Raw genomic sequence first — 26,676 nt, forward strand, 5'->3', positions numbered from 1 at the left:
TAGAAAGCATGTATATTATAGAATTCTTTTGATGTGTATATTATTGAGCAGAAATGATAGTCTTATAGTTGCAATTAAGTGCAGCAAGACCTTTTAAGTGGGAAAAACATGGAAGGGGGCAATGTGAATAAGACTTCTTTGTTGCTGTTGGTGGGTTGTGAAGGGATTAATTTCAGACGAATCTAATAGAGGTCCTTGGAAGATAGCAACACTATTGGAAAGGGTATTTTGCTTGTTTTTGAGGAAACAGTTGAGAACTTATCAGCGATCCACTGGATAGATGAAATGATACAAGGTGGCGTGGCCAAGGTGGTCGCTCCAAGGGAAAGAAGGGAAACAAGCAAAAACTAGAGCTTCTATATATGTAACTAAGTAGGACTTGGACCACAAATTAATTGCTTAGAAAGAAATATGCCACTTTACGATCAAGCATTTAGGTCCAAGAAGAACCTTCTATTAAAATTATGATCATATTATGCAATTTCATTGGTGTATTTGACATCATGAATAAGACACAGTGGTCTCTACTCCAAATGATGGTTTGGCTTCAAAGTTGGTGCTGTCTCCCTTGACAAGTATTGATTATCTGATTCCCAAAAAGAAATTTACTGGGATCGGGGCCTCTGCACCTCGAAAAGCCCAAGAAACCTATTGTAAAGCGAAAAACCCCAGAATCCTGTTGATGGGCACTTTTTTCTGAAAGATAAGGACCCTGATTTACATTTAACCTGCCCATTTTGATGTTTAGATACACTAAGATAATATTATGATACAATGCAATAAAAACATAACTCCTACAGCTAATGTTCGCAGCAGAAATGCCATCCTCCAGATGTCCTCCCATAAAATTGTGTGTGTGTGTGTGTGTGTGTGTTTGTGTTTTGATAAAAAGAGAAAAAGAGGGTACCATCTTCTGAATTTTTTACCTCTGATATAATCGTGGTTCCACAATGCAATGCACAGAAAGTTCTAAATCAGAAGATTCATTATCGAGCAAAACGTATTAGAAGATTACAGCCATTGTTTTTCTCAAAAGATTTGGAGTCATTGAACTATCCTTGCGATTGTAACCAAAGAAGAAAAGAGCTATACTCGTGACTGAGTGTATACTGAAATGTTCAACAGCATGTAAATCACTTGTTATGAGCTTGCTCATCGGTAAAATCATTATGCAACAGCAGCCAACCACGAGTGCTTTCAGAGAAACCGATTCAGATACTCATCAACAGTAGTGTATTTGACATCAGGATAGAGCTCTGTGGCCTCCACACCAAATGATGGCTCAATCTGAAAGTTTGTCTGGTCCCCTTTGATGAAGGCGCAGTGGCCGAGAGACAGCCAGACATTCATCGGATAGGCAGATGCTGAAAGACAATAAGCACCTGCGTTAGTAGATAAGTTTATAATGATCTCAAATCACAAACCTAGATTAAGTTCCTGTGCACCTCGGATCTTCTTCAGAACCTCTTCTTCAGGAACATACACCCTCTCAAAGGTCTTGCCAACCTTCTTCTCCCACAGGGAGACTAGCTCATTGTGAGTTAAGGTGTTGGCAGGCAGTCTAATATACAGAATCTTGTTCAGGGTTCTTGGGTCATCCACGGCTCTAATGGTGAATGTGCCAATGTCATCTTCGTCGACAAAGATTCCTGAAACAAGGGAAATAATGCCAGATTAGTTGATAAATGGCTGCTTCAAATGCGATGATTCTGCTGACTTTCTCTTCGTCATTTATGGGTTTTTGTTCTTGCAAACTCGGAGAGGTGAACATTGGGAAGACCAAAATAGTCACCTTTGGTATTCCCATCACCCAAGATAATAACTTTGTCTGTGGGAAGACCAGGCTCTCCGGCTTGTCCGAGTGATGGGAGGAAGTAACCAGCAAAGAAGTTGGAAGAAACAATGGTGTAAGGAATCCCCTCTGCTTCGATAGCACGTCTGATCTGGGCCTTGATGGCATATGTTGTTTTTGATGGCTCCACAGCATGCACACGGTCGGCGTCATTCCCAAACTCAGATGGAAAGAACCTCTTCAAACTCCAAAGCATGATGAAAGCTCAGTATAAAATTATTTGAAGAGAAAATAATCTTATTACCAAAGATTGTAAGAATCTAAGCCCGGATATAAAGATTCACCAAATTAAGTGCCAAGGATAAATGGAATCCATATATAATTATCGTTAACACAGATGCCTCCAAAAGCAGTTCGTTGCCCTAACATTTTGGCAACTATTACCAAATCATGAATGAACATTCCAACACCCTTAAATAAATAATTTCGATAATAACCTTTTTTTTTCAGCTCATTGACCATTTATAGCCCACATGCATAAAAACTGTTAATATTAGCCATTTCGAATATTAAAATATATTTATATAAGTTAATAAATATTTTTAAATCAGTTATATATATTAAACATATATATTTTATTATAAATAAATTTTAGCATGTTTTCATATATAAATAGATATATTAATGATTAATAAATGCAATGTTAGATTTATTGATAAATAATAAATATCTATTAATTATTAATTAATAACTAATATGTATTACTAAATATATTATATATTACATATATTATTATTTATATTATTAATCAATATATTAATATATTTACAATATAGTAACATAATATATATCAATATAACTAATATTAATTATATTAATGTAATTAATATAATATAAGTGAGGATAATTTCGTTCATTTTTCAGATTGCCGCCACTCCCTCCTTAGTTTGGCCTTGGGAAAATAATTATCATTCTTTTGGTGATTTTTCTTTATATTTTCTCTTTCTTAACATCCCCGAATCAATATAATGAGACCAGGAGAGGGGTTAAAACATATAAATGAATAAAATAATAATTTCACTTGATTAAAATAATACTTAAATCCCCAGACGTCCAAACCCATTAGAATGCTATCAAGAGGACCTCAACCTCGGCGGATGGCGGTGATCACTGATCAGATCCCATTTCTGAAAATAGCAAAATTAAGAATAGAGATCGAAATGACGACAGAGATGAAGAAGCCCTCACCTTAACGTTTCCAGCTTCTTTAATTGCGGCGATGATCTTGCTCTGATCGGCCAAGTGCAAGAACCCCACCGTCGAGATCACCACGTCCCCTTGCTTGATCGCCTTCACCAAGCTACCGTGATCGTAAAGATCCCCCTAAAATTGGAAACAAAAAGAAATCAAAATCGAAACCCTAGAGATCGAGATACCATTAAAGGCGACAGCTTTGGGGGAAATTAGGGTTAGGGTTTGGGGATAGTTGCTTGGATGAGGGTGACGCCCGAGGCCTTGAAGTCGTCCAGGAGCTTGGCCTTGGCCGGGTCGGAGGGGGCGGTGTCTCTCACAAGGGCGAAGGTGCGGTGACCGGACCGCGCGCTCGCCGCCGTGATGAACTTTCCGATGTACCCCGTGGCACCGATGATCAGGATCTTGCTCTTCTCCCCCGCCATTCTCGACCGTCCGATGATGCTAGCGCAGCAGAATAAGCTTCTCCTGCCAAGTATGGAACTGGTAGCTTTGGCTCATCGATATCAATCGCCAAAATAGAACGACAGCCGCTTGGTGGAGTACTCTGATGACGTGGATGACGCAATCTACAATAAGACTCGGTGGGTTTTTTGGCGGTGTTGTACATGTCATGAGCTTGCTTGGCTGCCTACATGTTTGCTCTTGATGCGTTTGTTAATTTAATTTTTTTTTAATGAAGTCGTTTGTTAATTCAATATTTATGCCGGGAAAGGCGCGGCAGACAGGATCTAGGAACTTGTTTGGGTCGCGAGAAGCGAAAATATAGCCAAACAAAAAAATAGAAGATCTCTTATTTAGTCGAAGTTTTCAATATATACATTTATTTATTTATTTATTTATTTATAAAAAATATGTTTCACAAAAAAAAAAACTATGTTTTATCGGTTGAAAATTAGGATTCTTATTTTTCTAAAACTATCAAAATCTATAGATAAATTTTTTTATTAAGAATATAATAAATATTTTATATAACTTTTTTTAAAAAATAGATTCCAACTATAAACCACTCTGAAATATTTCACTTTTTCATGATCAACCAAATATAACAAAACTATTTTTTCAAAAATCGTATTTTCAAAAACAAACTTTTCACAAAAAATACTCTGATGAGAAAAATTTTTTAGAAGTTTTCTATGAGTCCTAAAAGTTTTCAATTTATGACGATAAAGATGAATGTAGATATGATCATGGAGTGTGATGAATTTTTATCCTTAGTGAAACTTTCTTGCTTTAGATTTCTTGGTTGGGTGAGATAAAGAAATCTTTCTAAATATTAGTTAAACAATTTTAAGAATTTATGAAGGATTCATTAACTAATGGCAACGCCTTCGTACCTATATTTTTATTTTTTGCTACAAATTCATATCTATGTTTGAAAAATTATTATTATATCATATTAATTGTTTCATGTCATATATATTAGTTTTCAAAATAATATTCTATTGTATAAAATGATATTGATGGATGTAACTATAACAGCTAACATTAGCTTTTATAAGATCTAATATTTTATTTTAGAAATTTGGTTTTTTTTTGGTACAATTGTAGGAATTTGGTTGACTATCAGCAAAAGCATGATGAAAATTTGTCGACTACGATTTTGCAACTTGGCCCCTACAAATCAAAATGGAAGGGCATGTTTGCTGATATGGTTGATGCATCTGTCAATTTAAAGTTTATATAGGGAAAGTCAAGATAGACAGCATCTAAATGTGAATGCAGATGTTTTTTATTTCCTGATGACGAGGATGAATATAGAGGTGATGATGGAAGTGTGGAACTTTTTGCCTTTAGATTTCAGAAATTACGGTTGGATAAGTTAAAGAAATCTTTTTAATTCTCAACCAGATAATTTCAAAAATTTATTAACTAATCATGGACGCCTTCATATCTATGTTTTTTTTTTTTTTTGCACATTCATATTTATGTTTGAGAAAATTGTCATAATATGGTATCTGTTGCTGGAAATTGGACCCGGGGGCAATCGTCGGTCGAGGAGAGGGAGCGGCGAGTTCTCACGGCGGGGCGGCGGTCCGTCGGCGGGCGGCGTCCTCCGTCTGGGGCGGTCGGAGAGAAGGGACGGCTGGTCCACGGGGCGAGGCGACGATCCGTCAGCTGGCGGCGTCCTCCGTCTGGGTGCCTGCACACGAGCCGGTGGCCGGGTTTTCCGGCGCCGGCCCTCCGACGCTCAAGTCAGGGAGGGGGCAAATAGTGTAGGAAGGAGATAAACAGTGTCAGTAGAGTGCATCCATCTTCCCCCCCTCCTGAGAGGCCAAGGCTCCCTTTTATAGGCGGGGGTCGGTCTACCTGCGATGTAACAAGGCGAAGCCGTAGTACGGCTCGGCATGTCGTTCGGGTCGGCGCACGGTCAGGCGGATCATTGCACTGATGTCGGCGGTGAGGGCGTCGTACAGCCCGAACTAGCACGCTATCAGGCGAATTATTGCATTGGTGTCGGAGGTATGGCCGAGATCGGAGACTTATCATAGTTGACTAGACCCTGCTGGGCTGATTCGCCGTGGAGAGCTGAGAGTCCGTAGATGACAGGAGCCATGCGCATTTATTGTGGAGTAAGCCGGAGATCCGCATTTATTGTGGAGTAAGCCGGAGATCCGCATTTATTGTGGAGTAAGCCGGAGAGTTACAGCGACCATGCGCAATAAATGCCAGAGGGGCGTCAGGGTATGGTCCTCGGCCAGACCTCAGAGGCACACGGCCGTAGTAGGTGGCTGACAAGAGTAGACCTCGAACATCGGGGTTTTTCTTAGGTCGGAGGTCTCGAGGTCGGTCGTCTTGAGGTCGGGCGCTCCGAAGTCGGACGCCGACTTCGGCCGTCCGGGGTCGGAAGTTGTACGGCTTCTTAGGGGCATTTATGTCATTTGGGGAAAAAATCTTATTCCCCCCAACAATATCAATTGCCCCGAATTATATATATTAATTTTAAAAATAATATTTTATTATATAAAATGATATTATCAAATAATATGGTTATTTATTTATTTATTTATTTATTTTGCTTGAGAAAAGGGAAGAGGGGGGTGAGGAGAATCTTACCCGTATAGCAACCCCCACTGGGCCCCTTTCTCGTTGGAGAGTGTTTGATGTGGGTAGAATATTTTTTACTCATATCCTTCCCATTCGTGGCATAGCCCCACCAGCATGGCAGTTCTATTCCCATGTGAGTACGTCACAGCAGCACCACCTAAGTAACGGCAGACCAGATAGCGACTCTACGGGGTAAATCAGACGTGTTTCGAATCTGGGCCACTCCGGTGGAATGAAAGCTCTATTCTCACGGTGCTACCACCACGGTGGTGGTTATTTATTTCTTAGCTTTGTGATGGTTTTGACTACAATAGATAATGTTAGCCGTTATAAGATCTTCTATTTTATTATAGGAAACCCAATTCAAGCCCGACTTCAATGCATGACAACGTACTTCTATCTTGATGGTAAGCAGTGTTTGGCACTCTCATGCGTTCTAGGAAGGAAAATGCTGCCCGTACCTACTTATGGAACCAAATTGTGGGATGGATTACATCTATTAGATATGTACTAAATGCTTCATAGAAATAAGTTAAAAGAGTATTATCAAAATACTGGTAAACTTCTGCTTCCCCTCCTTTGTTACCTCTCCTAAAGTAATCCTTTCGCTACCGGTTAAAAGGGCAAAAATATTTGTACACCAACAAAATTCTTCAAGCAATCTCCTAATAATACTTGATGGACAGTTCCTTACATCATCTTTCGCAATAAAATTTAAACTCAGAGAAAAAAATTGCCGCGGTCCTCAATGCCAGTGGTATTATCATTCTTAAATTTCCTTCACCTGTTCTATTCTTACCGCTGCTCCGTTTAATAATTGAAAATAATTTAAACATGTCGTCATCGTTCACCACGAAGAATTACCAGCCAAGTTCTCACCAGCCTAACAAGGTCTGATTGCTTTCCATTCTTCCACCACATTCAGAGCACAAAACTTCAAACCAGTTGTAGGGAAAATGATGTTAACCTCACACTAACATTGACTGCAACTAGATTAGATTGAGATAAATTAGAGCCCAGCAAAATTTAATGTTAAAATGGAGAAGAATCACAATCTCAGTGGAACTCGGTGCACGAGCTTGAACTCAGGTTCTCTCTCTCTCTCCCTCTCTCTCTCTCTCTCTAAATTGCGATAATGATGATAATAATAGCTACAATAGTAATAATAATAGTAGTAATAATAGTAATAGTAAATCTAATAATACTAGTAAATAATAATAAAGAAGGATGGCTGTGACCAAGACTTTGCATTGTCATGAAAGGGGAAAAAAAAAAAAAACTAGGGTTCATTGAAGATATTTATATATATCACCAAACATGGACTGGAATCCTTTATTATCAAATTAACACGCATAACCAAAACATCGGAAGTTCAGCTGGCATTCGTGGAATTAAGAAGCGTGCTTTCAGAGAAACCGGTTCAGATACTCATCAACAGTAGTGTATTTGACATCAGGATAGAGCTCTGTGGCCTCCACGCCAAATGATGGCTCAATCTGAAAGTTTGTCTGGTCCCCCTCGATGAAGGTAGAGTGGCAGATAGACAGCACGACATTCAACGGAACGGGAGATTCTGAAAGACAATAAGCACCCGCGTTAGTAGATAAGTTTATAATGATCTTAAACTTAAACCTAGATTAAGTTCCCATGCACCTTGGATCTGCTTCAGAACCTCTTCTTCAGGAACATATACCCTCTCAAAGGTCTTGCCAACCTTTTTCTCCCACAGGGAGACTAGCTCATTGTGAGTTAAGGTGTTGGCGGGCGGTCTAAGATACAGAATCTTGTTCAGCGTTCTTGGGTCATCCACGGCTCTAATGGTGAATGTGCCAATGTCAACTTCGTCGACAAAGATTCCTGAAACAAGGGAACTACTGCCAGATTAGCTGACAAATGGCTGCTTCAAATGTGATGCTTTTGCAAACTCTCTCTTCGCCATCTATGGGTTTTTGCTCCTGCAAACTCGGAGAGGTAAAAATTGGGAAGACCAAAATAGTTACCTTTGGTATTCCCATCACCTAAGATAACAACTTTGTCTGTGGGAAGACCAGTCGCTCCGGCTTGTGCAAGTGTTGGGAGGAAGTAACCAGCAAAGAAGTTGGAAGAAACAATGGTGCAAGGAATCCCCTCTGCTTCGATAGCAAGTCTGATCCGGGCCTTGATAGCAAATAACGATTTTGCTGGCTCCACAGCATGCACACGGTCGACATCACTCCCAAACTCAGATGGAAGGAACCGCTGCAAACTCCAAAACATGATGAAAGTTCGGTATAAAATTATTTGAAGAGACAATGATCCTATTTCCAAAGATTGTAAGAATCTAAGCCCAGATATAAAGATTCACCAACTTGATTGGCCAAGGATAAATGGAATCCATATATAATTGCTGTTAGCGCAGATGCCTCCACAAACAGTTTATTGTCCCAACATTTTAGAAACAATTAGGAAATCTTGCATGACTATTCCAAAATATAGCAAAGAAGTGATGCAGCAGAGCAAAAGAATAGGATAATTTCGTGAGAGTCAGAAGGTTATTTGCTGCAAAGAGGTAATGATATCAAACCCTGAAGCCAACCTAAATATAAATAAGCGGCAACTTCAGAGGGATTGCATGAGAACACTCATACTGTTGGGGGAAAAATGGACCACCCCACAAATATAATCAGAACACCCGAATCCGACGGCAAGGCCGAGCTCATGCAGACCGAGCTCATGCAGGCCGAGCTCAGAAGACCGAGCTCATGCAAGCCGAGCTCATGTCCACATGCTGCGGCCACGCTCTGCAGCAGTCTCACCGCACCATGCTTTGCTTGCCGGCCACGCTATGGCATATCAACCAGGGACCATACCCTGCTACGACTGTTAACAATTAAATGCGCATGATCTCTACGGACCTCCAACCAGCCCCAAAATCTCAAACCGTCTACGGCAACTCACTGACTCACTCAACTATGTCCGATCGTCCTCAATAACTCACTGACTCCATCCCGTTCAGTCACCCATGACAACTCGTTGATTCACTCAACCTCGCCCAATCATGACGGTAACTCATTAATTCGCCCGGTCACATCACAGGTAACCCTGGCTTCCCCCCTATAAGAAGGAGAACTTCCTCCTCTTAGGGGGAGATCTTGGAGACTGAGACACATACTCTCTCTCTCCCTCCAAATTAAGCCCCCTCTGACTTAAGCATCGGAGGGCCGGCACCGGAAACCCCGGCCGCCGGCTTCTTGCAGGATCCTCGGAGGGCGCCGCCTGCCGACGCGCCACCAGCCGGAGCTCCTCCTTCTCAGCCAGTGGTCATCCTCGGGTCCAATTTCCAGCAACAGTTGGCGCTAGAGGAAGGGCCTGAGTCGTGATCATGAGGCTAAGGAGTCATGGAGCTCCGAATGCATCAAGTAGCCGGGTCTCGCCACCCGGCCACCTTCTCCAAAGTCCACCCCCTGTTGAACCGGCGGACCGAAGCAGTTCAACCTGCTTATCCAACAAGTCCAAGCGCCCATTGCGGCCCACGCTCGACGAGGAGGAAGCTTGTCATGTTCATGCCCGCCCATGCATGACGAGCCCTGGCGGTTCCGAGTTCCACGCACGACGTGCGAGACCCACGCATGATGAGCTCGGTGTCATCTTCGAGTTTCCCCAAGCCATGTATGAGTTTGGTTGCGAAATCATGGGACGCAGGGAGCCACGTTAAGCGGAGGAAGAAACTTCCACCCAAGCCGCCTCGAATCAGGCACGGCTCCCGCTGCAACGACGTGGGACGTGGGGGCAAGTAGTAGCCCAAGTCTCACGTCAACGAGTTGGAGTGAAAGAGAAATAAAAACTGAGGTCTAGAAGAGGAGAGTTATGTAATTTTAAAATGGGGTTGTGAGCCTCTGTGGCAAAGGGTACAGTCCCATTAAATCCCATTACCCTTCAAACTCTTCTCTATTGTTCCGTGATCAGGACGAAGGCTACGTATCCCCACTTCCCTCGTTTGGATTATCATTGCCTGCAGCAAGTAAGAGATCAACATCTGCTCCCTTCTCATGGGTGTAAGTCCTCAAGACGGCGCTCGGTCACCAGACCAGGAGGGCCCTTTTGGTAGCAGGAACTAGATCCCGCACCGAAGGAACAAAACCATGCGGGGGCGTGGTACCTATGCGGATCCTCCCAGAGTGGACAATGCCTCACGACGCAAGGCCGACCTTCGTTTTCCGTGACCTTAACGGCTGGTGCTTTCACTGAGAGCCGAGCTCCGAAAATCGAGCTCAGAAGGCCGAGACCAGAAGCCCGAGCTCAAAAGCTCGAGCTCAGAACGCCTCCCTCAGAAGGCCGGTGCTGAGCCAAGTCCTGAGGGACTTTGAAGCTCAGGAGCCATTAAAATGTCTCCAAAAGGTAGAGGACGCTACTTTGGCTTTAAATAATTTCAATATTTTACCTATCTCTAAGTCGGAGAATGCAAAAGACGACCTACGGGTATCTCTATCTCCAACGTCGCCCCACTCCAGGTGGGGGTGCACGATCGCCAACGGACAAGACCATCTCCGATCTCCATCTCCATCAAAGACCCCAACCAAACTCGGGATGCCCCGCTGAGTCGACAACGAGCCCAAGCTCCCTCGACCTCCGGAAGCATCGCAGGGTCGACAGAGAGCCCAAGCTTTCTCAACCTCGCGCATGATCCCCCGACTAAGGTCGGGATGCCCTGCTGAGTCGACAGCGAGCCCAAGCTCCCTCGACCTCGAAAAGCATCGCGTGGTCGACAGCAAGCCCAAGCTCCCTCGACCTCGCACATGATCCCCCGACTAAGGTCGGGATGCCCCGCTGAGTCGACAATGAGCCCAAGCTCCCTCGACCTCAGGAAGCATCGCAGAGTCGACAGTGAGCCCAAACTCCCTCGATCTCGCGCATGATCCTCCGACTAAGGTCGGGATGCCCCGCTGAGTCGACAGCGAGCCCAAGCTCCCTCGACCTCGAGAAAGACATTCGACGACATTCGACAATACTTCAACGACATTCGACGATATTTTGACGACATTCGACGACATTTCGACGTCATTCAACGCCATTCGACTTCTCCTACGACAACACACCCCGATCTGAGTGGGGGCACCCTGCTAAGTCGTCCACAAGCCAAAGAAGGCCGCTGAGTCGACCTGAAGTACTTAGCTCCAACTGCATGAGAGGTACACCCTACTTGGCACGTACAACTCCATAGACATTTGGCTATATTACAAGATGATCGACAACTGGACTACTTCCTTCGCTAGAGCCAAAAAACAGCTCGAACTCGGAAGTCGGGGGGTAGTGTTGGTTAAAAAATGGACCACCCCACAAATATAATCAGAACACCCGAATCCGACGGCAAGGCCGAGCTCATGCAGATCGAGCTCATGCAAGCCGAGCTCAGAAGGCCGAGCTCATGCAGGCCGAGCTCATGCAAGCCGAGCTCATGTCCACATGCTACGGCCACGCCCTACAGCAGTCTCACCGCACCATGCTTTGCTTGCCGGCCACGCCACAGCATATCAACCAGGGACCATACTCTGCTACGACTGTCAACAATTAAATGCGCATGATCTCTACGGACCTCCAGCCTGCCCAAAATCTCAAACTGTCTACGGCAACTCACTGACTCACTCAACTATATCCGGTCGTCCTCAACAACTCACTGACTCCATCCCGTTCAGTCACCCACGACAACTTGTTAATTCACTCAACCTCACCCAATCATGACGGTAACTTATTAATTCACCTGGTTACATTACAGGTAACCCTGGCTTCCCCCCTATAAAAAGAGGAACTTCCTCCTCTCAGGGAGGGATCTTGGAGACTGAGACACATACTCTCTCTCTCCCTCCAAATTAAGCCTCCTCTAACTTAAGCATTAAAGGGCCGATGCCGGAAATCCCGGCCACCGGCTTCTTGCAGGATCCCCGGAGGACGCCGCCCGCCGAAACGCCACCAGCCGGAGCTCCTCTTTCTCAGCCAGTAATCGCCCCCGGGTCCAATTTCCAGCAACACATACATTTCCAAAAGGAGCAAAAATATCAAACAAATGAATAAGTTTTCAAAACATGTTCCAATCAAACAAAGATTACTAGAATAAATTGGATTTATCATGTTGGAACTGAGCAATAAATTATTTCTGGCAAAAAAATGACATATATTGAAAGACACTTACTATCGGAAATTAAGCAAAATGACAATGGTCTTGCTGACAAAATTCATATTAACCGGAAATACGGTTACTATGTTAATGAAGATTAGCTGCATCTGTGATCCTTGTGATGTTAGTGGAAGTAACAGATACCTTCTTCGCGTTTATAGGTAAATTGTTCTCAAATTATAGTATATTAGATCTGGCAGTTTATGTATATCTCGTTCGGGCGCACGCAGACATACATATACAGCAGATCCAATAGGAGGAGGAGAGAGAAAAGGTTATCGAATATACCACAGCAATCTTCTCTTTCTTAACATCCCCGAAATAATTTAATGAGACCAGGAGAGGAGTTAAAATATATAACATGAATAAAATAATAATTTCAATTGATTAAAATAATAATTATATCCCCAGACGTCCAAGCCCATTAGAGTGTCGTCAAGAGGAGCTCAACCTCGGCGGATGGCGGTGATCAGATTCCATTTCTGAAAATAGCAAATTAAGAATAAAGATCGAAATGACGAGAGCGATGAAGAAGCCCTCACCTTAACGTTTCCAGCTTCTTTAATTGCCGAGATGATCCTGGTCTGATCGGCGATTTGCAGGAACCCCACCGTCGAGATCACCACGTCCACTTGCTTGATCGCCTTCACCAAGCTACCGTGATCGTAAAGATCCCCCTAGAATTGGAAACAAAAAGAAATCAAAATTGAAACCCTAGAGACCGAGATACCATTAAAGGCGACAGCTTTGGGGGAAATTAGGGTGAGCGATAGGGTTAGGGCTTTGGGATGGTTACTTGGATGAGGGTGACGCCCGAGGACTTGAAGTCGTCCAGAAGCTTGGCCTTGGCCGGGTCGGAGGGTGCGGTGTCTCTCACAAGGGCGAAGGTGCGGTGACCGGACCGCGCGCTCGCCGCCGTGATGAACTTTCCGATGTACCCCGTGGCACCGATGATCAGGATCTTGCTCTTCTCCCCCGCCATTCTCGACCGTCCGATGATGCTAGCGCAGCGGAATAAGCTTCTCCTGCCAAGTATGGAACTGGTCGTCACCGCCCCTTCCACCTGGCATCCGGCTTATCGATGTTAATTTTATAAGTGGAGGTTCTGGATCCGGAAACCTCTGAGTGTGCTTACCTCGATCCGGTAAGCACCAAAGAACACGTTCGTCCCCGGTTGGTAGAGGACTCTGATGACGTGGAGTTCTTGAGGATAAGGAATGAATGTGGACGAGACCGCGGGAGTGCGATGAATCTGTCTCCGTCCAGTGAAATTTTCCTGCCTTGGATGTAGGATGGTTGGGTGAGATAAAGAAATCTTTCTAAATCTTATTTAGATAGTTTTACGAATTTATTAACTAATGGTGGCCGTTCTTCATATCAATGTTTTTTTCTTTTTGTTATACATGCAGATCTATGTTTGAAAAAATTATTACTATATCATATCAATTGTTTCATATTATATATATTATGTCCTTATTTATTTCTTAGCTTTTTGATGGTTTTGACTCTAATAGCTAAAGCTAGGTTTTATGAGATCTATCATTTTATTATAGGAATTTGTTTTTTTTTTGGTGCAATTATAGAAATTTGGCTGACTAGATGTTTGGTGTTATGGTTGATGTATTTGTTAATTTAATATTTATGCTGGGAAAGTCGTGATAGACATGCAGCACCCAAAGATGAATGTAGACGTTTTTATTTGCCTGATAATAAAGATGACTGTAGACGTTTATTTTTTGCTTGATGATAAAGATGAATGTAGACGTGATCTTGGGAAAGTGGTGAATTTTTCTCCGTACAAAAGTGGAACTTTCTTGCTTTGGATATTAGGAATTATGGATGGTTGGGTGAGATAAACAAATCTTTCTAAATCTCAATTAGACAATCTTAATAATTTATTAAGTAATTGGGAACACCTTCATATCTATGTTTTTTTTTTTCAGATTACACATTCATACCTATGTTTGAAAAAATTATTATTATCATATCAATTGTTTCATGTTATATATATATTAATGTTAAAAATAAAGTTTTATTATATAAAATGAAATTATCAAATAATGTCGTCCTTTATTTTTTAGCTTTTGATGGTTTTGACCATAATATCTAATGTTAACTTTTATAAGATCAATTATTTTATTTTAGAAAATTTAATTCAACTTCAATACATGATAGCTTTTATCTTTATGGTAACTAGTGTTTGAGAGGTTTTTTATTATAAGAAATCATGATCGAACTCAAAATCTTGTGGTAAGGCCATTGTGATGCAAGCATCAGAGAGGACGGCCATATATGTTTTATTGGATATGTATTAAATACTTTATAGAAATAAGTTAAGAGTATTATCAAAATTCTAGTAAAATTCGGCTTCCCTTCTTTTGTTGGCTCGGGTTGCTCCTATTATTCCTCTAACCTTTTATTACTAGTCCTTTCCTTTTTATTTCTCTCCAATTTCATTGCTGATTAAAAGGAAAAAAATATTTTGTAGATCAACAAAATTCTTCAGCAATTTTCTAATAATTTTTTTATTACCATTTTTGTCATGCACATTCCTAAGGTTAACCCCACAAGACATGCCATGCCTACCTTTTAATTTATACACAAACATGTCATTCCAAACTCTAGCGGTTGTAGGAATAATTTGATGCATTTTTGTTATTAGTGATTATGGACTATTGAATAAATGCATTAGATTATTCCTGCCATTGCCTTAGTTTCAAATGACACATCTGTGTATGAATCAAAAGACAAACCTTGCATGTCCTGTGGGGTTAACTCTAGGGATGTGCAGCTATCTGTCACATGCTCGGTTCGAACTATTGGATTGGGGCATAACAATTTTAAAGCCATAAAGGCTATGTAAATACACAAACACAAAATATTTTTTAATTTCAGAAATATAATACATATTTTTAAGAGTAAGAGTTTTTTCAAAGGTCAAAAGAAGATTCATTATTCCAATGCCACCAACTACACTGGGGCTGAATTTTCCATATAGACATTGACTTCATTGTCCATAGCCTTAAAGGTGGTAAAGATATTTTTGTAAGAAGTTATGCGATGAGTAACATGCGTGAGTCTAGCCACCAACAACCGTCCAAATCAACCATAAACACTTTCTTGCTGCATGTCCAAAGTCTCCCTTATCCTTGAAATTGTTTCTTGATTTGTGCTGCCACTTATTCTTCTTTTTTCCAAATTATTTTTGTTACTTATTTTGGCCATATTTCATGGCTTTTTGTTGTCAACAAAATGTACTTTCTCATTTTTGTCTTTTTATTCAAGTAGATCCCTTTTGCGAGCTTGTTTCTCAATTTGAATGCGTTGGAACAATTCTTCCATAAAGTAAGATTTTTTCTTAATTTTCAACAGTATGATATTCTTTTCAAGAAAATGGTTATTTTCCAATTTATAGTTGAAATTTAAAAGTGCTCACTGAAAGACTTATCATTTGCTGCAATATCTTAGGCAATTTGTTGCATCTCATCAATTTGTTCAACAACAAATTTCGAATCTACCATACAGTACTCGATATACTTGTCAATAAAAAAGAACGATTTCCGGCATCATTAGTAACATACCTGGCTTGAATGGCATTCATTAATTCCAATACCTTAGTGTACTGCCGAAATATATCAAACAGTGGATCAAACATGGCATGTAGAATCATCCCAGAATATATATAGTCATCTTTAAGCCACTCATTCCATTGTGTAGCCTACAAGATTATTTTCCGAAGAAGATGATCCTGACAAAGAGTTGATTGAAAGAGCATTGGAAAGACACTCTTTCAATCCCTTGAAGTTTCTCTACATTAGTTGGAATCTTCACCACATGAGTTGCCATTGAAAATCATAATCTGTCTATCTCGAGAGTTTATCTAGGGGATCCACGACTCTGTTTTGTTTCTCTTGCTTTCTATTCCAGTGTATGACTCTTTGGGCTGGGCTCGTGTGTTAGCTGCCGATGTAACCAAAAAAAAAAAAACTATCTTAACTTGTTGGGGGATATGTGAAAAACTAAGAATAATAAATGGGCAAGCTGTGTCAAAACTACCATCTTAAGGACAGTCTTTTCTTTGCTAGGATCGTAATTGAAAATTTGCAGACGACTCTTTGAAAAATCTGCCCAACTCTAGTCGTCTTACCTAAAGAAAGAAGAACCAATTTGAACTTTTGATAGCCAAGAGGACAATAAGAGCACGGCAAAACAAAAAAGACAGGACACAATTAACTTTTTCTATTTTACCAAGTTTATATAACAAACAAGGGTTATATCCAAGAGATATATCCCTTTGGGAGGACACGTCCTTTTGGTGGAGAGACTTAAACAAATTGGATTTCTTTATGGATTGATGAATATAATAGAAGTTCTATGGTTATTAACTTCCCGGCAAAACTACTTGACAACCATCCAAGATAACCACCAATAAAAAAACCGGAAACAACTTCCATATTTTAAAAGTTAAAAATTAAAATATTTTTGTTATTATCTAAAAAATGCTACGGCATAAGCTTTCTTTTATATATATTTAAATAATAAAAATAATAGATGCAAAGAATTATTTCTTTGAGCTTCCTTCCGGATATCTAATTACTTTCTCAAATGATCATCTTTTCTTTACCAATAATCATTGTTCTTCTTGAGTGTTTATAGGTATTTGATACAATTTAGCGGTTGGCGATTGGTCATATTTCTAAAAATACTTAGTTGTTCTTATAATCGGAAGAAAAAATAGTAAATAAGGACGTTTTTGAATTAGAAGTTATTTAAGGCCGTGGAAGCACTCATCTAAACTTTAATTATAATATTATATAAAAATATTTAATTATAATTATAGTATTTAATTATGATATTTATAAGAGTAGATAAATGGGGATAAAATTATAATAAATATAAATTAATGTTCTTTTGTAATATATTATATTTACAATTTAGATATTATTTTTTTAAAAAAAAGTGGATTGCTGAGAGAGAATTTCTATGTACATAGTCGTTGTTTTAAGCCAAGTACATGGGAAAATAATAGCCATCGGTCATGTTATAAAGAATATATGATATAGTTGGTGGATCGGCGGCGTTGGTTGGCAGTCTGAGGCGTCGTCGTCAAACCTCCTCCTCTCCCATCTTCTTCTCCGCCTTCTCTCTCTCTCTATGGAGAGGTATGAAAAAATTATTGGAGATCCAAAGCCCTCTCCACCGAATTCTTATGGAGCTGTCGTTATTGGAGGGACTTTTGACAGGCTGCACCAAGGACACCGTTTGTTCCTCGAAGTCTCTCTTTCTCTCTCTCTCTCTCTCAGATTCACTTTTATTCACATCTTCTCTTCTTCTTGCTGTTTATTTAACTCCTTTGTGAAAGAACGATCTCTACTGCTTTTCCTTCATCTATGTTCTTTTGGGTGATGAGTGTTGATGACCTTTTAGACGGCAGCGGATTTGGCAAGGGAACGCCTAGTCATTGGAGTTTGTGATGGACCTATGTTGAGCAAGAAAGAGGTTCTTCCCCCATTCCCTCTCATTTTCCCTCTTCTTATTGTTTCTCTACTTCCATTATTCTGCTTTTTCTCATGATTAGTATCAACAACGTAACTAGATTGGCCGGTGACATCATTATGTCTCCTAAATTGGTCATTATTGTTGTGTTTATTTTTTTTTCCTGTTATTTGATTGAATTGTGGAAAGAAGAATGGCACATGAAGACGCAAATAGCAGAGGAGATGAAAAGGGAAACAAAATCTAGCTACCCCGTACCTAAATCTCATTCATAAAATAGTAAGCCTACTGGTTATATAGCAAGATCTTGGTCGCATGTGATGCACTTTACCCTTGTGGACAGGCCTTCGGAGACCACTTTTAGACATTTATCTTTAGAGTATTAACGTGCATCAGCTATTAGGTAAAAGCAGGACTTTGGTTTGGACTGCCTTATTTCCTGACTTGGCAGGAATCAGGATAACGTTTTTCTTTTTTTACAGATGACTGAGCGAAATTCACCTGAATTCATGAAATCTCTTCTTTCTTGTTGCTGAACCGCATCAAAATTCACCTGAATTTGTTTTCTGGCTCTTCCACAGGCATCTTACATTTTTCTTTCATGGTTCGTTTCTCATTGCAGTACGCTTATCTAATCGAACCTGTTGAGAAGAGGATGCAAAGCATAAAAGACTGCATAAAGGTGCTAAATTCATTTGATTCTCACTCAGAGTATATGTTTTTGACTCATGTCTGCTTAAATTATATGAATTATTTTGTGGAAGTTATTAGATAGCTAAGTGCTAGTTTTGACATACATACATAACAGCAAGTTATGGATCTTAACATTACGGACAAATAAGTTGTCCAGAATCATTCCAAATTTGTATCTTCGTTCAATGCAGCTGACAGCTTCATTGCTAGGATAATACAGGAACACACTGTATAATTTAAGGAATTTTTAATTCAATTGGCATAAACTAATCTTTTTACTTCAGTTATAATTGTACCTCATTGGGGTATCGTGATCTCATACATGTGTGCATGTTGGTGCGCTCGCACTCTCGCCACCCGTGCATCTGGCAATTACTATATCAAGGATTGCCAGTCAAAGATAATTAACTTCCAACCAACCAGTGAATAGATGATGACTATTAGCTTAAAGTACCAGTGAGTAGTGACTCTTTGAGGATATCAATCCTATACAAATTTCTGATGCCTGTCTAGTCTGGTCTGGTTGCCCTGTTTTGAGCCATCCTTGGCTAGCCTTTCCTTTGGTTTTAATCTCTCTTCAAAAAGAAGCACCAGACGGGCAGTATGCATCCTTTATCTCAAAAATGGGGGAAAAGGCCCATTAAGATTATGTGAGCCACATATCATTTATAAGGTTTATTTTTACTAGGAAGTTCCTTGAAAACTTGAGATAGAAGAACCAGAAGTTAAAGGCTTCAATTGGTATTGTCATTATATTATTATTATTTACACAGAAGACAGTATTATATATGTTATCTTGGAGATGGCACCGAACCTTTTTCTTCCCCAATTATGTATGAATCATTTCTTGTACAAAGTAGTCTCGTCTATCTTAAGAATGTGAATATCATTTTGCTTGAAGCAAAGTCTGAATATCATTTTTCATATGTGGAATATGCTCTTTCAGTCACTCAAGCCTGAGCTGATAGTGTCGGCTGAGCCAATTACGGATCCTTTTGGCCCATCTATTGTTGATGAAGGTTTAGAGGCAATTGTCGTCAGGTCTCCCTCTACTACTCTTGATAGTTGTATTTGTTCTTTCTCCTGATATTTGTCTTTTTTTCCCTTTCTGATTCATATGGAGATTATAGTGCAGGTGGATCTCTTTCCCTTTTTCTTGAAAAAAGGAGAAAAAACTCATATGGAGATTAACTCTAACAATTGATGTAGCACTCAGGAATCAACTAAATTTAGTTTGGAGAAACAAAGTATTTAACATTTTTTGGGTTATTCAACAGCAAGGAGACATTGCCGGGAGGAATTGCAGTTAACAAAAAGAGAGCTGAGAGAGGTCTTTCCCAATTAAAGGTCTGAACCTGGCTGCATGAAAGTTCATATATATATTAACTAGATTTGTTCATTTGTTCTTAAAGAAGGAAATCGAACATTAATGGGTTGAAACTCGTTAGTAATTTTAAACAATTCTGGAAGTTCAGTTGGTTGACATGTTTTTACTATGACCGCAGATTGAAGTGGTGGACCTCGTGCCAGAAGAATCAACAGGGAACAAGATAAGTTCTACTGCATTGAGAAGACTTGAGGCTGAAGAGGCCATGAAGAAGCAGCAACAGCAACAACTAATCCATTTAGAGTGCACGACATAAATACAGCACAGCTTTTACAAAACCATATATTAGGATTTGCAGAAGTTCTATGATATGGAATGCATATTAACATACTTCTCTACACAGCCAAGGCAGACCAATATACAGTGACTGGAGTTACTAGACCTCCAGCGAATATTGTAGTTCTATTGGTTATTTTCCCTATCCGTATTATCTGATGACCGATTCACAATGATACTGATGCCAATGAGAAACGGACTACTGTTTACGCACTAGCATCTGAGTTGTTTATTGCTTTTGGGCTGCCAAAGTCTGTGATATGTTACTGCCAAGCATGCTTGTAAGAAGGGCCCTCCATGGCTGTCACAGGAGGCTCCTTCACAAATGCCCAATTGGTGCTGGTCCACCTGCAGGGTCACGACAGGCAGATTGTGAGATCCAAATACTGTATACAAATTACAGAAAGCCAGTAAACTGAAAGTAGCTTGAAGGAGCTGGATTATAATGCAACAGATAGTCATTATATGCCAAAGTAATTGAAAAAATAGTAAAGCACAGGAGTACTTGATGAATGGAGTGAGGTGGATTAAACAATACCAGAAAGAATGAGAATCCATGAAAAAGCACAAGATTGTCTGGTTTTCTGTTCAGACTTGCTTGCTTCAATACCAGAATGTTGTTGGTAATACTGTCATGGGATGTCAGATTTTCTGAACTCCAAAAACAGGTTTCAGCCACATAGCTACAAGTATTTTGATATGTATATCTGCATCTATATATAATTAAACAAAATAATCAAATGTTTGTTTTGATTATTTTTAAATTATAACAGTGGACAGCCAACATAATTACAAGCCCTGATAAAATATTTTTCTACTTAAGTATACTTTGTGTTTTTCAATATTGACTAGTAAATAGTATGTAGTCAAGAAAAGAGGCGTGTAATCGTTTCTTTCAGGTTTGTTTCTCGGTTTAGTCTATCAAGAAAATCAATAATCAATAATTATTTTGGCATGCTGTTGTCCCTTTCCAATTCTTAGCCATTAGAAAGCTCAGACCTGATGGTGCTGCTGAGGTGCTACATGATCTTATCAAAGGATTTCAGACTCTAAGATAATGTTCATTGAACAAGAGAAGATACTTAAAACAGTAACTATGACAGAAGTATGAAAGCAAAAGCTTCTTTAGCCCCCTGCCAGTTATGTACTAGAGGTTTAAAGATCAAAAAGGATCTTAGATTGCTTTCAAGAAAAAAGGAAGATTCAGAGTGCATTGCAAACAGCTTTTCCACTTTTGGTTAGTTAGTTAAATGTAGTTGTACAAAATGCGTGCTATAATTTGAAACCTGAAGCTAAAGATACCATGCATCTAGATAAAATTGTTGGAATTAATTGTTACATCAGTCCAATTGAATCACAAAACTGGGAAAATAGTAATGTAGTGGGGGATAATTTCACCAAGTCTATGAGGTGATGAAAACACTAGGAAATTCATAGTTCATGGTGATACCAGCAATTTGTCATGTTGATCTTCTCAGATATCTGATTTATCTTGTTCAGTGAGCTCTCCGGCCAGGGGGCTTGATCTCTATAGCTTTTTCCACACCCTTGATACATGTTCTTCTGTCATTTGCCCAGCTCTCTGCTGTTTGTAGTTCGCAGATAGCTAAGACCGCTACAAGGCAAACCTTTCAAACTTGCTATGCTTTTGCAGTAACATACCTGATTCTTAATTATGAAATGCGAGATTCCCTAAGATGTTCTTCCTCGGTCTTCTTCTTGGATTTTCAGTATGCATCACTCTCTCCTCTTGTAAGTGATATGTTCCTCCGGTATCTTGCTGAAAAATTAAAGTTCTCAATATTAATTAGTTCTTCCACATTACCGACTTGAGGATCTTGAACTGGCATGTCCCAACCTGCCATTAGAGAACCCATGATTCCTTCTCTTGAAGAAGAGAGAGCAAGGAATGCTGACTCCAAGTTTTATCTTGGCTTTAATTTGTTCACATATATATATATATATATATATATATATATATATATATATATATATATATATATATATATATATATATATGTATGTGTGTGTGTGTGTACACGCATGTGTACACATATATACACATACATATTCATATACATACCTATATACATACATATACACACACACACATACATAGATACATGCATACATAGAGTATCATATGGTGCATTGGTGCAAATATTGCTTTCTTTTCCTAGGAGGGAAACAGTAGGATAATGGTAGTGTTAAGAATACCTCAGAGAATTGCAAATGTTTGGTCCTTAATTCTTTATGCTTGATAGCTTTTATCATTGACAAATGCATTGTGCTCATAGCACAGTGGGCAAAGCGTTCATACAAGATCAGTTGCAGGTTTATACGTACCTTGGTGAAAGCTACTTCAGAATGAAGTCAGGAATGCTTAGGTTTTAAGATTCAATAAGGAACTCAGATATGCCTGCTGGCCAACTCTTCGGCTCAGGTTTGCTATTATCGATATTGTTATTGCAACCGCAGCATTGCAGGGAGGGAATGACAAACTTCTGCTAGCAGCCTGCAAAAATAGGCGCACGACTGATACAGAGATTGTCATCTCATTGGCCTTGGGTGATTTCTCTCGAGCTAGTAGCTCGTATGTTGGGAAACTGGGGCAAGTAATCTGCTGCATTGCTGTTATAGTTAGCATTCTTTTTCCTAGTCTCTGAGTAGTCCTTTTGGGAACAACCAGGTCAAGCTTTCTGGGTACCAAGTTCACTGTTTATGATAACCATCCTCCTAGTGATGCTGCAATTTTGTCAAGCAATCCTTCAAGCCAAAGTACCTGCAGGCAATTACAACATCTCAGCTATTGCTTACGAACTCAATGTCCTCCGAACTCGAAGGCAAAGAAGGGTGCAGTGCACCATGCACTCGATTCCACTATCGGCAATTAAAGAAGGTGGGACTGCTCCAACTCATTGTCTTTGCAAATTTAAATTACATTTGAAGCAAGGTAACCTTATGGTGCACATCTGTAACTCCTTTGAATGCATTTTCAATATTAATCATATGGAGCATTGAACTACATTCTCAATTGCATGAAGGGCATCACTCAGTACCATCGTCTTATCCTATAAAAACCTGTCTGGTCTGATTGAGATATCTGAATTGCATTTATAATGTATAGAAACGTAATTTACAACATTATTACAATAAGCAGAATAAATAATTTATACTTGTGAGCAAGATTTGCCATCTCGATACCAGACCTAACATTTTCTGTAATAGTTGCAGTCTGGTATTTACAATGAGAAGACAGCATCAACATTTTCTGATCTCTTTTTCATGCTCTGCTAATGCCTTCTTTGGAAGGCTCTGCATAGATGTCGATAGCCCTTTACTTCGATTTGGCAGGCTGATGTGGCTTTATAGAGAGAGCCAGGTGAACGCCTGCATCTTCTTCGCTGCAGGAGCTCTCATGCAGCAACGAGTTGTTGATGCCTTGCACATTGCTATTAATGCTTGCAGTGATTGCTGGATTCTCGCTATCTGTATGACTCAACATCTGCTTCTGGATCTCTTTATTACCACTGCTGGCCTCGGCTTTCTTGTTAATGTGGAGGTCGCTTTCCTTCTTTGTGGTCTCCTGTCCTAGAAACATGGTTGCACCGTTGTTCTTACCTGCCAAGGTTATGATGCTTACCGCGCTCTCACTTCCTTGCTGCTGCGACTGCCCAAGTTTCAGCTTCTGAACCAATTTGGAAATACCCTCGTCGATCTCTTTATGAAAGCTTGCTCGGTCTCCATGGGATGGTGAAGCCCATGGGATAGTTCTAGTCCCCATGGTGCTCTCCCTTCCCTTGGAATCATTCACGTTTATCTGCTTGACGGAGCTTCTAGGTTTCGTCACGGGCTCGCCTGTGTCTGCATGCGGGCCGGGTGCTTCGGAATCAGGTTCAGCCATGGATGACTTTATTTCAGCTCTATCCTTCGGCTCATCACTAGACAAGGTTGATTTCTCGGCTGGCTGTGCCCCTGGTTTTGTTTTAGGCTCATCATTTTTAGTTCCTTCAGGTGCAGTTTCTGACTCGGGGCTTCTTGGCAATTCCTTCTTTTTTATCACTTCCAATTCTGTATTTGGCATCTCTTCAATAATTTTTTCAGGTTTTTCTTCACCTTGCGGGATTTGGGAAGTTTGCGTCTCTTCTATTAGTTCTGGTTCTACCTTCGATTTTCCTTCTACTTGTGGGGGCTGCGAGATTTGCATGCTTAATTCTTGACCCATCTGGGAGGAAGGTTCGCCGTCTTGTTTTGATTCCGTATCTATTTGGGGCTTTTCTTGTACTGGGGGCAGTTCCTTTTTCGATTCTTCTTCGCTTGTTACAGATTTTTCTTCTTTGATTTCCTTAGCAGGTTCCGTTTCGAGTACAAGATTTTGCGTAGGAGTTGTGCCACGAACAGTATCGACAGGTACTGTTTCAGGCTCCGAGACCTGTGTGGTCTGGTTTCCAGCCTCAGGTGGCTGTGCAGCCGTTTCGGATAGGCTTTGCTCCTGCTGCTCGGTGGTCGGAGACAAGGCCCGAACCGTAGGTCGAGAATCTTCGGTTTCGGGCTCTACAGGCTTTTTGGTGGGTGATTCAGGTCGCGAGAGAGGTGGAGTCGATAAAGACGGGGCATGAGACACTTCCTGAGTTGCTGCTTCTTTTCGGGGCGGGGAGGCTTCTTGGGTTGGTGAAGGAGATCTCGAAGTCGCTGGAGATGGCCTCCTGGACGGTGGCGGTGTTGCTGCTGACGGCGGCGGTGCTCCTGGTGGAGCCCGGGCAGCCGGCCGTCCAGTTGGGGATGGCGGTGGGCGTGAAGTTGGAGTTGGCCTGACCCAGTGCCAGAAGCGAAATGGCTGCCGCCTTCCAGGTTGATTGGCCATGGCTACGTCGAGGATTCCTGTGGCAAAAAAAATGGAAGCTTCAGGAATATTGGTAGATGAATTGGACCACCGTGATAAAGAGGATGGATATATATATATATATATATAGAGAGAGAGAGAGAGAGAGAGAGAGAGAGAGTCCATCGAATGGCAAACCTGTTCTGCTAAGTTTGCATCTGATTCTTCTGAGATTTGGGTTTTAAGATAGGTATATCCAAGTAACCGCTCGAGGGAAACTCCCGCAATATATTTCTGAAAGGGAAAAATTCTTGCTTGGGAGAAAGGTTCCTTCTATCGTGGCTTGCTAAAGCACCCATGGCATATACTGTCGGCACTTCCTTTCCTCGTAGGTTTATCTTTTCTTGTTGAGAGGTGAAATCAAAGTGGCTCGATCCAATCTTTCAGCTTGAAGTACGTCTGGCATGAGAATTTTAAGTCCTAGCCCACAATAACCCTTACCCAAATTATTTAAACCTTGGATATCAGATTCCAGAATGGAGACTTTAAATATTATTTGGAATCTTGAGGAATGATGGATAACAATCGTGCTTTGGATCCTTGGAGAAAAACTTCGTTTAGTTGACCTCAAGAATGGCAAGATAGATCTAAATTGTCGACCCAAATTTGGCCAAGTTTTAACCTTCACTGCCTCCATTCTACGTTCTGTGGATGCATCTTTTACCCTGTCACAATTTGTGTCATCTTCCTTTCAGCAGGGCTTATCGGAAAGAGGTCTCTCAAACTATTTCTTTTCCGAGGTCTCTTCCTGTCATCTTCCTGGATATGCAGTCTTGGTCTCGGAGGGCTGTGACTGGATTCAAGTCTACGAATAATACCAAATATTCGTAATGCAAAAGATTTCTCACGAATCCGAAATCCTTCTTGCAGATGAGACAAGGATTAATATGCTTATCCGTGACGTCATCTCTATAATCCTGGCGAACTAAGTTCACATCTCCCGCTCCTTTCAAAGAAGAAATATGCTGATGTTGAGATCATCAGCAAAACACCAGTTACAACCAACATCTCCTCTGCCTCTCTTACTCATTCCGCAGCTACAAATAAAAGCTCGCCTCGATGGCATCCATAAGCAAGCTTCATGAAGAGCAGCATCGCGTCTAGGGTCTCTTTGCCGCGATCGCCCTGACGAAGCGAGAAAGGACGGCGTCTTCCTCCTCCTATTCGGAAGCAATTGGGGGGGTCGAATGGAGGAGGATCCGGGAAGGGGTAATTGGGGGCCGAAAGGAGGCCATGGAGGGATCGAATCGGAGGAGAAGGGAGAGGAGGAGAGGGCGGGGGATGGGAAATGGACGGGAATCGAGCGAGGAGGACTCGAGGGCTTTGTCGGAGGTGGGAGAAGAGGAGGACTCTCATGGCGGAGAGAAACCCAAAACCCCAACCCCTAACCCTTGACCCGAGAGGAGGGGAAGCGGGGGGAGAAACGAGCGGCCGCCGTTCGGGAAGCGGGAAGAAAGGACACCCGGTCGGGTTCGGGTCGGATCCTGATAGATCTACACCCAAAAAAGCTGGGAAGCTAATCGGACTTGTTCGCACTAAATTATCGGAACCATTAATTTGATGAGTCATTTCAACCTATTCCTCCGAGTATTCTCGGTCACCTAACAAAAAGCCAACGGCATCTTACACGTTGATGAGTTTAACACAGAATTCAGTAGATGGTTATAATGATCATAAATTAAGGTGGTGGCATACCCATA

The 26,676-nt window shown here is 41.0% G+C and overlaps 4 protein-coding genes across 4 annotated transcripts; 1 reads left to right on the forward strand and 3 right to left on the reverse strand.

Moving 5' to 3' along the window:
• Window positions 1-956: 956 nt before the first annotated feature.
• Window positions 957-3,563, reverse strand: LOC103711541 (phenylcoumaran benzylic ether reductase Pyrc5-like). The gene is made up of 5 exons (XM_008797718.4): window positions 3,283-3,563; window positions 3,041-3,175; window positions 1,793-2,030; window positions 1,446-1,649; window positions 957-1,364 (listed from the first exon to the last, which is right to left on the reverse strand). Exons 1-5 carry the CDS (start codon window positions 3,466-3,468, stop codon window positions 1,198-1,200), a joined length of 930 nt encoding a protein of 309 aa, XP_008795940.2. The 5' UTR covers window positions 3,469-3,563; the 3' UTR covers window positions 957-1,197.
• Window positions 3,564-7,309: 3,746 nt separating this feature from the next.
• On the reverse strand, window positions 7,310-13,348 carry LOC103711540 (phenylcoumaran benzylic ether reductase Pyrc5-like). Its single transcript, XM_008797717.3, has 5 exons — window positions 13,039-13,348; window positions 12,785-12,919; window positions 8,092-8,329; window positions 7,745-7,948; window positions 7,310-7,664 (listed from the first exon to the last, which is right to left on the reverse strand). Exons 1-5 carry the CDS (start codon window positions 13,222-13,224, stop codon window positions 7,498-7,500), a joined length of 930 nt encoding a protein of 309 aa, XP_008795939.1. The 5' UTR covers window positions 13,225-13,348; the 3' UTR covers window positions 7,310-7,497.
• A 3,943-nt stretch (window positions 13,349-17,291) lies between these two features.
• On the forward strand, window positions 17,292-20,685 carry LOC103711539 (phosphopantetheine adenylyltransferase). The gene is made up of 6 exons (XM_008797715.4): window positions 17,292-17,516; window positions 17,670-17,741; window positions 18,361-18,420; window positions 19,378-19,472; window positions 19,709-19,778; window positions 19,937-20,685. Exons 1-6 carry the CDS (start codon window positions 17,397-17,399, stop codon window positions 20,072-20,074), a joined length of 555 nt encoding a protein of 184 aa, XP_008795937.2. The 5' UTR covers window positions 17,292-17,396; the 3' UTR covers window positions 20,075-20,685.
• A 2,500-nt stretch (window positions 20,686-23,185) lies between these two features.
• Window positions 23,186-26,349, reverse strand: LOC103711538 (putative uncharacterized protein DDB_G0290521). Its single transcript, XM_008797714.4, has 2 exons — window positions 25,115-26,349; window positions 23,186-24,975 (listed from the first exon to the last, which is right to left on the reverse strand). Exon 2 carries the CDS (start codon window positions 24,956-24,958, stop codon window positions 23,432-23,434), a length of 1,527 nt encoding a protein of 508 aa, XP_008795936.2. The 5' UTR covers window positions 24,959-24,975; window positions 25,115-26,349; the 3' UTR covers window positions 23,186-23,431.
• Window positions 26,350-26,676: the final 327 nt, after the last annotated feature.

Source organism: Phoenix dactylifera, chromosome 15 (genome assembly GCF_009389715.1).
Source record: "Phoenix dactylifera cultivar Barhee BC4 chromosome 15, palm_55x_up_171113_PBpolish2nd_filt_p, whole genome shotgun sequence".
In the NCBI taxonomy this organism is placed as follows: domain Eukaryota; kingdom Viridiplantae; phylum Streptophyta; class Magnoliopsida; order Arecales; family Arecaceae; genus Phoenix; species Phoenix dactylifera.